The sequence below is a fragment of the Bactrocera neohumeralis genome, chromosome 2, assembly GCF_024586455.1.
Source record: "Bactrocera neohumeralis isolate Rockhampton chromosome 2, APGP_CSIRO_Bneo_wtdbg2-racon-allhic-juicebox.fasta_v2, whole genome shotgun sequence".
Lineage (NCBI taxonomy): Eukaryota > Metazoa > Arthropoda > Insecta > Diptera > Tephritidae > Bactrocera > Bactrocera neohumeralis.
The window spans coordinates 72511787-72525511 of NC_065919.1; the positions used below are offsets into that span (position 1 = coordinate 72511787).

Genomic DNA, 13725 nt, shown 5'->3' on the forward strand with positions numbered 1-13725 from the left:
ACAGGTCAACATTGACGTTTACGGTAGTGAAAACCAAAACATTAACCGAAAGGTGTTTGACTCCAAGTACGCCATTCACGAAAAGGGAGTTGATGAAGGTGTTGATGGCTCCACTGTGAAAAGCGGTCAGTGCTTGTCGGAAGTTAGTTGCGTCCGAAGTTTGGTCGACGTATTGTTTGATGTCGTCGACGTAGTTGAGGAATGACCTCTTGAGCAGGAGGCGGTTCCGATCCAAGCAGGGGACCGCAAGGATGATTTCTGCGAAAGACCCCAAGCAAAAACAGATTGGTGAAGAGTTCATTATGCTCCTTAACTAAGAGCAAACGGGCCTGACTATATAGGTGTTCCATAGGACACATCAAGAGGCATCCTGTCGTAGTCCGGAGTGCAGCATTCTGACACGTCTGGAGCTTCCTCGTCGGCATTTCACTGCATCCAGGCGACCATATTGGTGCGGAGTAGTTAAGTACCGGCCGGCCGATTGTCTTGTAAGTTGCCAACAAAGTTTCTTTGTCCTTTCCGCATTTACTGCCGGCACATACCGTCAAAAGCCACACCTAAAATTTTTGGATTATTGACAGTCGGAATCTTGACGCTATCGACTGCAATATCAAAGTCAAGTCTGTAAACCTTCGTCCAGTTTGTAAATAAGGTGAATTTAGGAAGGGGAGAGAAAAGTCGGAGATATAGCCGTTTACTTTTGAATACATGCCATCGATTCCCTTTCAGTGAATGGCGTACTTGGGGTCAAACCACCCCCATTACCAACGAAGAGCTCCAGTTGCCGCGAGAAACGAGAGTGATCTTGCGCAGCTTCGCTCTAGATGCTGTGTGTGGTTAAACTCCTAGTTATTCCGAATAGATCCCGACATATCTAATATATGTCCTGCGTGCAATGTGTCTCAAGATGACACTGGCCATCTCTTTGCATGCGATTCGGTTTGCGAGCGTTAAAAGTGTGTCTGGTGTCAATGATCCGAAAATATTCCTGGCCAGCCAATTCTGACTTTACGAGAATCAGAATTTAAATAATTCCGACCAAAGGTTTTTTGTTTAGGAATATGATTTCGGTTGTGGATTTATATATCATCTTCATAATATTATAACAGAGACTCTGTATTATATAATGTTTTTAAGGAACGTGATAAGAGGTATTTGGTTTCATCGAGGTTCACCAGATTAAGGAAGGTTTGTGTTTTTTAATTCAATTAAATTCGTTCTAACAAGAGAATGCTATTTGAAAAGTTGAGTCGGATGCCTTTCAACTACATACAAGTACTTGTATTGACTACATATAAGTATCGTGCCAAAATATAATTAAAAAAGCTCTGTGTTGTTATTGTTTTACCACTGTTGTTCGGAAAATGATTTGAAAGTTATGCAGATATCGCTTTAAAGTTAACTTAATCGAATTTAGTTTTATATTTTATACAACATTAAATGATTTTATCTGCACTTTTAAATAAAGTTTATATTTTTCTGAATTTGCTTTCCTGAACAGTCACTGATAGTTTTCTGTATGTGCTAAATGCTTTCATATTCTGTTGGTCAGCGTACTTACCTCGAATGCATTGCATTTAATGTTGTACTCGCCCGGACACGCTACTTCTTCCGGATTCTCCAAATCAAACCACTGAATATCGTTTGTTGTTGGTTTTTCATGTAGTTACGAAAATGCATGGAAAGCGAATGAGATAAGTTGAGAGGAAATTGAGGTGGATTTCAAAGATGAAAGTGATTTCCGGTTAGCAAATGTGTGCATAGAGAAGTGGAGATAGAAAAACGATTGAGATTTAAAAATCATAGATTACAATTAACGGTTTATGGGTATTTCAAGTGAAGTAGAAGATAAAATTAAATAATTTCTGCTTGTGAGTGAATAACATTTGAATTAATTTTTACTATTTAAGGTTATATGTGTCATATCAAAAACATGTTTTGAGAAGAGTAGTTGAACTGAGTGTTGGTGTAATCTCAAATTTTATACATTAACAGGGTTATAGTTTTCAAACTGTAGAGTTCGGTGTCGCTTGAAACAATGGAAAATGAGAAACTGCCGTTAAAAACAATAAAATATCTAAATTTTCAACATTTAAATATTTCAAATATGGCTTTTAGCTTAAAGAGGGTATCGGAAGGCGCGTTATTTGAAATGCTATGTATTTGCTCTCAGTTGGAAAACTATAATGTCTGCAGTTGTTTCAGTTGAGTAAATAGATTTAACGATCTTAATTCTATAGGTATATACTATAAGGGAAATACACAAAGATTTCGCAGTTTATTCTTAAAAAAAGTAAGCCACTAATGGTTTAATGACTTCGTCGAATTTCTCCATCAGTAATTTTATTTTACCTCCTTCCATTCTTGCGAAAAACGTCCCAAATTATCCGGCAATGTGGCGAATTGTTCGGGGAAATCGTTTGCCAACTTTAACATATCCTCCCAGCCTTTTTCTGTTAACCACTTTACTGGACAGGCGCGATCGCTTTTCGTCAGTGTTATTGCGCCCTTGATGAAGAAATCCAACTCAGCTTGAGTTAGACTGCCGTTACTTTTTGCAAGCTTTGTAGCTATCTGGAAGGAGAAAAGTAGCTTATGGCGCTCGAAAAAGCCCGTACAGCCATAACAGTAAACATTTTCAGTAAGAGTCTTAATGATATTGTTCAGACGTTTGGCGAGCACTGTATCTGGCACTGATTTGCGCAGCGAATAACCGAACACATCTAAGTAAGCAGCCAAGGCATACTGATACATGCTATTCACGGAAGACATATCGGAGAGAGCGAAAAAGAGCACAGCGCCACGCACCGCAACTGGTCGATAGCCATTGCGTAGCTTCTCAATATCTTTGCTCGTCTCCGCGGACAATTGTAGTTGCTCAGAGACAGCTGCCGCTTTGGTTTTGGTATTCTCCAGCGTTTCGATCAATTCGACATTATCGAGCATGTTGCCCGTTGATGTGGCCAGTTCGCGCAGTAAGGAATCTTCTAGTTGCTGCAACAGTTGCTTGTTTTCACTCGTTTGCGCTATGAGCGATTCACGTTGTTGTTCTAAATCGGGACGCTCGGAGCGCACCACAACACTTAGTAACTGATCTTCCAGTCCAATCTGTGTGACGGTGTAGTTGATAACCATAGCTTTGGCGAATACGGCTGGATCGAATTTGGGATTGGCAAATTTCGTGGTTAAATATAAACGGAAGTTCGGATCGAAGTCGACTTCTTTGTCACCAAGCACAATGAACTTTCGTCCACTGACTACTTGTACATCTTTACTGAGCACATTATCAATAACGGGATCTATGTAGTCATCGACATCTTCAAACAACACTGGATAGCCATACATTAGTGCCATTTCGAGTTGCTTTAAGAAATCAGAATCTGTGAAAGATAGTGCTTTTAGATTATTGCGTGTCTCGCGCTTTCTAATCCAGTGCAAGGCTTGCAGTTGTGGATCAATGCAGAGTGGAAAACGCGATGAACGTGTAGTGAGTATGCCATTTTGTACGGAAAGCTCATCGGGCGGTAAACCCTCCGATGTCCATGTGGACACCTCCACATCGGTTGTGAGACTTTCGCCAATGCGAAATGGTGAGGGTACGGGAATCAAACGATTCTGCACATCTTTTAGCCAATCATCGAATACCATTGCGGTGCGGAAATCCCACGAAAACGCGCCAGTGTAAGCAAGAAATGAGGCACATAACAAACATTGGCCAATCATGTTAATTTTTTGCTGACGAAAGTTTTCCATATCCTCCGCCCAGCGACTACGCTCGGAGCTTAGACCACTTATCAATTTATTGGATGCAATCTAGAGACAAAAAAAAGAAAAACAAATTTTTGGATTTGTTAGCCACTCCGATGCTGGCACTTCTGCTGCTTACCAATCTGCGCTCGGCTTGTCTCATCATTTCAGTCAACGCCTTCATCTGCTTCATCGACTCTGCATAACGATGGTTTAATTGATCGAGTTGTTCCTCCAATTTAGCAATTTCATGATTTAGATGATTCAGTAACTTAATTTGTATCTCTTGTTCCTGTACCAGGAAATCTACGCGCTCCTTCTTTGGCTTTACTTCGCGGTACACCTCGTAAAATGCAATTACAGCGCGTACGAATTTCAATAGCCCAGCACCGGCTACCGAAATTTTCTCCATATCATCCAAGTTCGAGTTCTTCATATGTGCCCGACAAGCGTTTATTTGCTTGCCGGTCAACGCTTCACAGTCCATCTCCATTAAACTTTTCAAGAAGCTCACATCGGACATCATGCCTTTTGCCGACTTCCAGTTTATCTCTTTATAGCCCTTCAATATAGCGACGCATTCACATACAACTTGCACTTGCGGTGGAGGCGTTGCAAACGAACGGATTTCAGTAATTTGTGCCTTATCGAGATCGGCTAGCGCCCGACGTGCCTCTTCCAATGCCGGCATTGCTTCGGCAAGCGCTTCTTCGGCATCTTCTTTCTCGATCGCAATTTGTTTACCCTTGATCTCCACTTCAATAGACTTTTCCGACGCCTCGGCCTTTTTGACATTAGCCTTCTGTGTGGATTCCTCAATATCGACTAACATAGCTTCGCACTCTTCCGATGCTTTTGCGACATTCGCCTTCTGTTCGGTAACAATGAGACGCAACTCGTCGATTTGCTTAGCCGCATCGTCGATCTTCTGTATGCCCTCCTTAAGTCGATTGCGTTGCATTCTAATAAAACTGCTGCGCTCCTCTGAAAGCACGAGACATTCACATATACTCGAGGTAATATTCACAAAAATTTTTACCTAGCAGACGCAAATAGGTGTTAATGAAGTCCAGGTAGTGTTTCGGTGTGACATAATTGTTACGTCTCAGCTTTACCAAGTATTCGCGCGAGTACATTTGAATGGTTGTGTGTACGTGTACAACGTGCTCTATAATAGCATCGCGATGTTCTGCTGGTATCTGTAAGTAGGGCAAAATTGGATTATGAGATTTGGAATATTGCCAGTGAATCAGTGAAAGCTTTCCATACCATTTTATGTTCTGAGAGGAAAAGTTGCGCCACAGCCGACAAGGCTTGCTGCGGCCAAGGGAATACCCAATCGATATATGTGCTACCAATCAGACCGGGGAAGCTTCTGCATCTGTTGCGCAGAGCATCGCCAGATGGTGACATGCATAGAGAAACATGAAGATTCTCAGCGCAAGTGCGCAGGAAGTATAACCATACAGAATCCCTAAAGAAAGATAGTATAATTGATTACACAAAACAGGAGTAAATCTTACTTGGAAGCGGAGTAGCCTGCCTCTTCGGCAGCTGTGCGACACGATGTTACTATGGCATCCTTTTCGTCGTCGGCAAAGAGCGCCGGCACTTGGCCCACGGTTAGTATGTTATTAATCAGTTCCAGGAAGCCTTCTTCAACAATCTGTGGAATAATAGAAAGTAAGGCAAGTAAGTCGATAATCCTATAGATCTCTCCAAATGTCAACTAACCTGCGCGGCGTTAAAAAGGAATACAGTCTTTTTGCGTTCAGCGCCCACCATGGTGTAGAGCCGCTTAAGATCGTCGCGAAAAGATGTCTCATTATAGCCACGTGCTACGGTAATTTCAAACACCTCACATTCTAAACAGAAAATGGAAAATTGAATAAATTATGAAAATCTAGGTACGTGTAGATGTTTACCGGCTGCGAATGACGCAAGACGTGTAATGCTCTTCTTGCCACTACCACCAACGCCTATTATCATTACGTGCCCGCGATGCATACGTAAGGTACGCTGGATGCGCGTCAGATGCTCCAAGCAATCTTCGAAAAGAACTAATTTCATTTTACCTCTGCGCTCTTGATATTCCTCAAGTATCTGGGAGCGAACATGTTATGACATTGTGGAATTGAGCTTTGTTTCAGTTTTGTTTTAGACAAAATTTTTACCTCTTCGAAGAGTGCGTGCACGGCATGGTAGTCCACGAGGTCTTCGTAAAAACGTGGTTCCGACTCATTCATCGCATTGCGGAAATCACCATAAAGTATTGGATCTCGGAAAACAAAATCGTGGAATGTGACAATCACTGGTTCATCGTCGGGATTCATAGCCAGCAAATCTTGTTGTTCTGTAGAAACAAAACAAATATTAGTAGATACGATTCTTCTTAAGAGTAGGTATATCAAAATGATTTAAACTTCAAATCAGAATGCCTTAATTCAGATCAGAATTTAACGTTGTTTTGTAGATTGAGCTTTCTCACAGGGATGTCACGGAGAAGAGTCAATGAAATTGTTTTTTTTTGTGTATATTACTAGAACACCTGATCAAAAATATATGTATGTAATATAAGAAGTTTAGTTGTCTTCGAAGACAAAATCAAAACTCTGCAAGTGCCTTTATATGGGACTATAAAGCATGTAGGACGGGGAAAATTAAATGAGCTGGCACTTGAAAGCTCGAGAGAAAACTTCTTCGCAAGATTCTGGTCTTTACGTGTCGGACAAGCGACAAGCTGTATGAGCTGTACCACGACAATTGAATATATTTTGCTATCAATTTCATTTTGTCACTATGTTCCAAAAAATTTCAGAATTATAAGGCATTGAGAGAAAGGGTGACAACAGTATGGGCTAATCCAAAAATGCTTACGAAGCTTAGCTTACTTAATGTTGAATTCGATTCTTTAATTGTATTAGCTGCCTATTTGAAAACATTTTCGGAGTGAACTTCCAGAGAAAAGAGTACCTAAATATAGATATACTATTATTGGGTATAGTCTAGCTCCGTGCACCAATAAAAAGATTTAGTGTGAGTTAAGAATCAAAACAAAATCAACTTTAACTTGAAATAGTCTCAAGAGACATTTCTGCATTGTGTTCTCAAGTCAACACTTACCTTGAGCCAACGCCTCTGGGTCTATGAATCCGTGCTCTTCTTCGAATCCCGGTGGGAATGTTTCCTCAACCTCGCGTTCAATGTGTTTTTTCATTAAGATGACATCCTACAAGTAACGGTAAATGTTGTTGGTATTAGTGTGGCTGCTGGCGATGAAAAAGTGCCGAATGGTGTTTACATGAACAGAAATTGTGTGCGAATTTTCCATTCACAATGTGTAAGTGTGTTAGCTAGTAATTGATTGCGTAGGTGCGTTGCCTCGTACGTTGTCTAACGGTACACGTCGCTTTTCGACACTTAACGTTAAATGGTTTTATTTGATAACGCCGGCACTCTCTGCACGCCGCAACCACTGCACGTTGAGTTCTGACGAACAAAGACAACTGATGCCAATCAATCTGTGCTGTCGTTCCAGTGAAATTCGCTCATCGCCCTAACTCTCTCTTGGGAGAAAATCACGAGACAGCGGTTGGCTTTGCGAGTATTTACTTTCCTCCCGGCTCGTGTCTATTTGTAATTTGTACTTACATATTGAAATAAGTATATTTATAGGTTTTGATTTTAGATAAGCGCGACAGTGATGGGCGTGGCAGCAGTGCCAGGTGTGTGAGCGCGGTGTTAAGTGCGTGCTCCGTCGCCTTGTGTGCTTTTATTAGTGTCTTTATTTGTTTAAGCGTTCGTATTCAAATCGAATTCGAATTTTTAAATTGCAGTCAATTTAGCAGCAACGACACATCAATCAAACATAAGCTGGCGAAGCTTCAATAATGTCTTCAATGTGCACAATAACGGTAAGGTTTGTTGTTCGCTTGTGCTTGGTTCTAGAACAACACGTCGTGGTAAAAGTATGTGGACGAGAATTTTAATTTATGTTTTAGGTGAATTTAGTTGGCTTTTATTCTTAAATTAGTCGAACATTGGGTAATGAGTTTTAGGTGGCTGCTAACACTTAAAAACCTATGTATTTAACTTAAAAAAATAAATTTTACTTAATATCATCAGTCATATAGGAATAGAAGGAAACGAGAAGACAGACAAATTAGTCAGCCCAAGAACAGCTAAGAAAACAATTTCTCTAAGTTTCCAACCAACCAGCTGAAGGGTTGTCAATGGGTACTGTTGATGGTGGAGAGATCAAAAAGCTTCTAATTCCAGGCAAAAGGGAACTAAGTAATGTAGAGGAAATCACGGGGCACATACCGTTATGAAACCACCCTCAGAGAAGTGGACTTAACGGAATGCGGAACATACGAGGATGTTGATGAGACGCTGGAATATTATCAATACGGAGATAGATAAATAATATGGTTGCCTAACATGCTGAAATCGTAATTGAAAGACCTGCCAGGGTATTATATAGCTTTAGGATACTGCTATCCGCTGCGTTAACACGAAGTGTTATGAGACAATAAGTTTTCAGTGGAAAATTTGGTAAACATCCTCTCGGTACTCATTTATATAGGAATAAAAGGCGGGCAAGATGGCTAGGTGACTCTCTGTGGCAGCAAGGAATGCAGCCCTAAATCTCTTGGAAATAAAGCAGCACCGTTAATACCACAGGAGTGCTTTGTAGTAGGTTTGATAGCGGAGGTTTGCTGGGTAAGATGGAACCAAATATTATTATAGAGGACATAACGGGGCTTCAAAGGGCATTAGACTTCACTTTCAGAAACTTTGCAAAATAAAATCGGAACTGAATCTGAAATCTACCACGACTCGCTATGTTCCAGCTAAAAAAAAATATTGTTGAGTTATTGTGGAATAAATATAAATATCAAGTCCACAGAGCTTCTGTAGAGGACCTAAATGATTATCACTTGGGACCACAATTTAACCTCTTTCTTGGTATGAGTTCTTTCGAAAAAGCCTCTAAAAATGATTTTATGATTAAGGTCTGACAATTAAAAATAATCAAGTTTTGAGAATTTAGAAAATTTAGAATTTCCTAAACATCATTTTGGTCGAATATTTTAACACGCACTGTATATTCCGTCACTTGCAGCACTTTATAATTGAGTGTTTACCGTGAACGGTGTACCCTAGTTTCTATGCGTGTACTCGGGTATATACTCGTATATGTATTGGTTTATGCGTATGTTTGTTGTATAACAGAACTTCAAAGTAGTACTAACATTTTCCGAAATTAATCGATCGCAAATAATTCGCGTAAATTCATTACGCCAAACGCGTATCAAGTCACGTAGGTTGGTAAAGTAATTCGAATGGATCAATAGCATTCCGGCGAAGATGCGCGACAAATCCTTCAAGTTAAAGATATAATGAAATTTTGATGGTGTTGGTGGCAGCTCAACAACGACAATCTGTAAATAAAAATGCAGATTTTCAATTACTGTTATTTGCAAACATATATGTATTTCTAACTACAGAAATGGGAAAGGGTATGCAAATATGTATGTCAGTATATATGTATGTATGTGAGGTTCTATAAATTTTTCCCGCAAAAATTGCAAGCATAAAAGTTATGCAAAACCCGGTACTTCTAATAAAATACAGCTGAGTAAAAAAATTGAATAGATTTATTTAGTGCCAAATAGCAGCGGCAGGGCCATTCAACGCTTCGTTGCCTCGCATTTACGTTTGCGGTAAATTAAATTTGTCTTCGCACGTTAAATGGCATACAAATCAAAATTATCGCCGTTTCCAATATGCATTGAGGAGTGTGCGTTCGCAGCACGCCTTGGCACCACAGGCAGACATTGGACGGAGTAACTTGCAACCGACAAGCTGTATGGAACTCGAGCCATGTAGAGCCGTCTCCATTCGAAATATGTTAGGGAAATTGAGTTGTGGTGAGAATATATGTATATAAGTAAGTCAGTGTGCACTCAGAATTCAGGCGCTCATTTATGCTGCACTTAATGCTATCATCATTGCTATCTACACACTACTGCTGGCGCATCTTGAGTACTGCCGCTGAGCGTGGACAAGGTGAATGGAGTGGCAGTGAGATGTTAAGTGCGAAATTCTATGAGTAACGTTCTTGTAATTCAAATAATTCATTTCACTAGGCTTTTTGCAAATGCAAACGACTGAAGGCTTGCGATGATGGTTGTGCGCCGCCACCAAGACTGCCTCTTTATATACATATGTATATGTATACTCGTATAAAGGTGATCCATTTCAAGGTTCCCTACTACTACTACTACTTTTTAAAGAAAAAACAGAACACAGAACTTCAATTTTATTAGGGAATGTTTATTACCATTCGGAAGAATATTCTTAGACATTTTTTTTTTGGAAATTATCTCTCCCAAATGTTGGCCGCGGCTACTTCTCAGATAGTCCATCCATTGAGTCCAATTTTCGATGACTCGTTCGAGCATTTCGATTAGTAACTGGCGAATGACACGTGTGATGTTTTGCTCCAAGGCCTGTATCGATGCGAGATTGTCCGCATAGACCTTAGGCTTTGCTTATCCCCACAGGAAAAAGTCTATGGACGTGATATCACACGATCTTGTTGGCCAATCGACCGACCCAAAACGTGAAATTATCTGCTCACCAAGTTCTCTGTTAATAAATCAATTGATAGATGTGATGTGTAGGAAGTGGCGTAGTCTTGTTGAAACCAAATGTCGCCGAGATCACGGGCTTCAATTTTAGGTCTCAAATCATCGATTATCATGGCGTGATAATGGTGGCCATTGACGGTTACGTTGTCACTGACCTTATTTTTTGAGAAATATAGACCTCTTTATTCCACCGACCAAACCGTTGTTTTTTCTGAATGAAATGACAGCTCTTAAATCTTTTGAGGTTGCTCTTCGTCCCAAATGCGGCAATTGGGCGTGTTTACATATCCATTGATCCAGAAATAGATCTCTTCTCTGAACAAAGTTTGTCTCGAAAAAGTAGGATCTTCTTAGAACTTTTCAAGGGTCCGTAGAGCGAAACGATGTTTTGTTCGCTTTCAACTTAAGATCTCGACGTAAAATACGCCAAGCCGTTCGTCGTTGCTGCGAACGGTGGATAATTTTATGCCATTTATGATTTGAACAAAACGTTGGCCAAATGTTTGCTGTGGAACCGTTGCCTATCTCCACCCCTTTTCGCCGAATTTCGGTGCCCCACGCTGCGTTTATGATTTGAACAAAACGTTATATATTATCTTCGAGCAAATGTTTGTTGCTGGTTGATTGACGAACCTTTGATATAAGATACCAGGAAAAAAGTATATAGAGGACAAAGTCTTGGAACAACGTCCGTATTGATTTCAACAAATTCTGTGGAAAAAAAGACGACCAACATAGTGTTATAACGCTCGGTATTAAGAAGAATTTCGTGTCTCATTTCCAAAGAAGTGAGGCCTTTTGATGCTCTTAGACCACAACCCGGACAAAAATTAAAAATTTGAGGTATGCAATTCGTTTCCTGAACTACTAACTCATCTAATAGTAACAATTCTGTTTGTTGAAGAAGCAATTAAGCCAGAAATAGGACTCATCTGAGAAGATGATATTTCAATGAATGTGAAATTGTGAATTTTTGGGTGAACGAGGATTGAAAACACCTTCAGATAGTTATGTAGAAACTTAGCTTTGTGTCCAAAATAGAGTAAATTGACGATACAATTTTGTCACATTAACCTATAAAAATCCACGATGAAATTCGGTTCATATTTCTGAACAGTTCAGTGTACTGTAGTTTCCAAGAACTGATTTTCGACAATCTTCATTAAATTCGTCTTGGAGTAATGTCCGACCTCGATTGACTTCACCATACTATCGATGGACATTGGTCCTTGAGAGAGTTTCATCCCAAATAATTTAATTTAGTTTATCGATGGATTCTTGCTGGGTTAATCAACGTCAATTTTTTGGCCAATATGAATATTTAAAGTTACTGTAATTAACACAAATAACGTTTGTTTGTCAAAACGTTCTGAGTATGTACAATGTACAAAATGTCAAACTTTAGGAGGGAAGTAACGGCTGAGTTTGTGGGACATTTTGTTCAGAAGAAACTATGTCTTCAAAAGTGGGAACTCATAACTCCTATGCTTAATAAGTTTTGGTTAGTTTATACATTTGCTATATAATTGAAGAAATCAAAACTTAGGTTAATCCGATTACAAAGCAATTATTTTATTCTTAAATTACCCGCTATGCACGAGCAGGCTTGCCCTCGGTGCCATCGCGTTCACTCGCCAACGAAGAGACTGCTTCCAGCCTTTCATGAACTAAAAGTCAGCAAATCCCAGCTGCGTCATGGCAGGCAGACACCGAAGTAATCGTGTCCCCAATGTCGCGGTAGGACAAACGTATTTTTATACATTTGCAACGCAATGAAATGCGATAATATTTTAATGTCAACAATTGTTAGAACTACCATAAACTAATGCAATTCCAATGTGCGCTCTATTCGAAACGGCGCTCTCACACTCTCCTATCTAGCGCTACTAAAGTAGGTAAGTGCTATTACTAGTGCCTTTCTTTTCACTGCCGTCTGCAGAAGGGAGGAGGTGTAAGCGGCGGTAAGTCACTCGTCTATAAATTTCGCGAATGAAAGCAGTGCTCCTCTCGTTTACAACTTCATACACAGTTAGCCATCGATGAAGCAAAAGCAGAGAAAAAAGGAAAACGAGTGTGGCCGTTTGAAAAAAGAGACTGCGGTGTTCTGCCTGGAGAAATAGTACGTTGTCGCTGGTAGCGATATGGCATTACTAGGAAATGTTAGGAATAGAAAGCAAATATAAATCTTAAACAAACATTCAATTATTGTCTGCTTCAAGACACATGAGCGGTCTAAAGTTAAAAAAAACGTTTTCAAATTGTAATTGAAATGGAGGTAAATTCCTTCGAAATGTGAGAAAAAGGGTTTTCAGATAGATATAACCAGAATATATAGCTAAACAGATAAAGTGATTGTGGACTTCAAATATTGTTCGGTTTGTCTAAAATTTTAAGAAAATTCAAGAAAATTACAATTTGTAGCATAATATTCTTTAGCCTAGTACGTTTTTCTAGCTTGAGATACGCGAACTAGTCTTCAAGATTTTGAGATATGAATCTGAAAGTTTGCACACGACTTCTTTTCGCCCAAAGTCATTACTCCTTTGTCGAAAAGGTTATCGGAACACAGTAGCATAGACCTAACAGCGGCCGCCCAAAAACAAGTACTTGAATGGATATTTTTTTTATATGACAAGATATCTTCAAGAAATTCGGTATAGATTATTATGCGAGGAATCGCCAAATACTCCGCACATATTTTTCGGGTCGGACCACTATAGGATATACATATGTACGTAGCTACCATACAAACCGATAGTAATAGAGACGGATAGTTCACAAGTTAGGTGCCAGAACATCAGCCAATCACTTTATAGCAGTCTGCACACGCATGATAAAGGCCCTGGGATCTATGTTTCCAAATGGGGATCACATCGCCTCACTAGCACCTAGCAGTATATTGGAATTTATAAATAGGCTAGGACTAGGTGAGTCTTTGTGATTTAGGAGAGGTCATAATAGACCAGGTCGTGGTGCAATCCTCGTCTATCTATCCTACACAAGCTAGAATAAGCCATAAAAGCGAAGCAAAAGACGAATAGCTGATAAATAAAGATCTGGAATAAGTCCCCGTAATATTTTGAGGAAATGTAGCACGATATGGCTTATGGAATATATGAAAACTGATGTGGAAAGTAGATACCTCCTTGTTAACCCTTAGAGCGCCTTCAGTTTGGTATTGGCGGGATCGCAATGTAAACCTAATGCTTTACTCATCCACACGCCCACATAAATTGCAAGCGTTCCCGGCATTCCCATCAACATAAACAAACAAGTCCTGCGTTGCGAATGTAAGGCACGCAATTGTGTTTGTTTGTACGAT

General features: G+C 39.9%; 1 protein-coding gene across 1 annotated transcript in view; it reads right to left on the minus strand.

Annotated features, from left to right (window-relative positions):
* The window catches only part of LOC126765542 (dynein axonemal heavy chain 10), a 107905-nt gene that overhangs the window by 29185 nt on the left and 64995 nt on the right, over nt 1-13725 (minus strand). Inside the window, exons 38-48 of the mRNA XM_050483158.1 lie at nt 9003-9191; nt 6871-6976; nt 5922-6100; nt 5673-5850; nt 5482-5612; nt 5271-5413; nt 5017-5221; nt 4787-4946; nt 3887-4731; nt 2353-3813; nt 1562-1633 (exon numbers count right to left, since the gene is read on the minus strand). Of these exons, the coding sequence (XP_050339115.1) occupies nt 1562-1633; nt 2353-3813; nt 3887-4731; nt 4787-4946; nt 5017-5221; nt 5271-5413; nt 5482-5612; nt 5673-5850; nt 5922-6100; nt 6871-6976; nt 9003-9191 (3669 nt within the window). The remainder of the gene's footprint in view (nt 1-1561; nt 1634-2352; nt 3814-3886; nt 4732-4786; nt 4947-5016; nt 5222-5270; nt 5414-5481; nt 5613-5672; nt 5851-5921; nt 6101-6870; nt 6977-9002; nt 9192-13725) is intronic.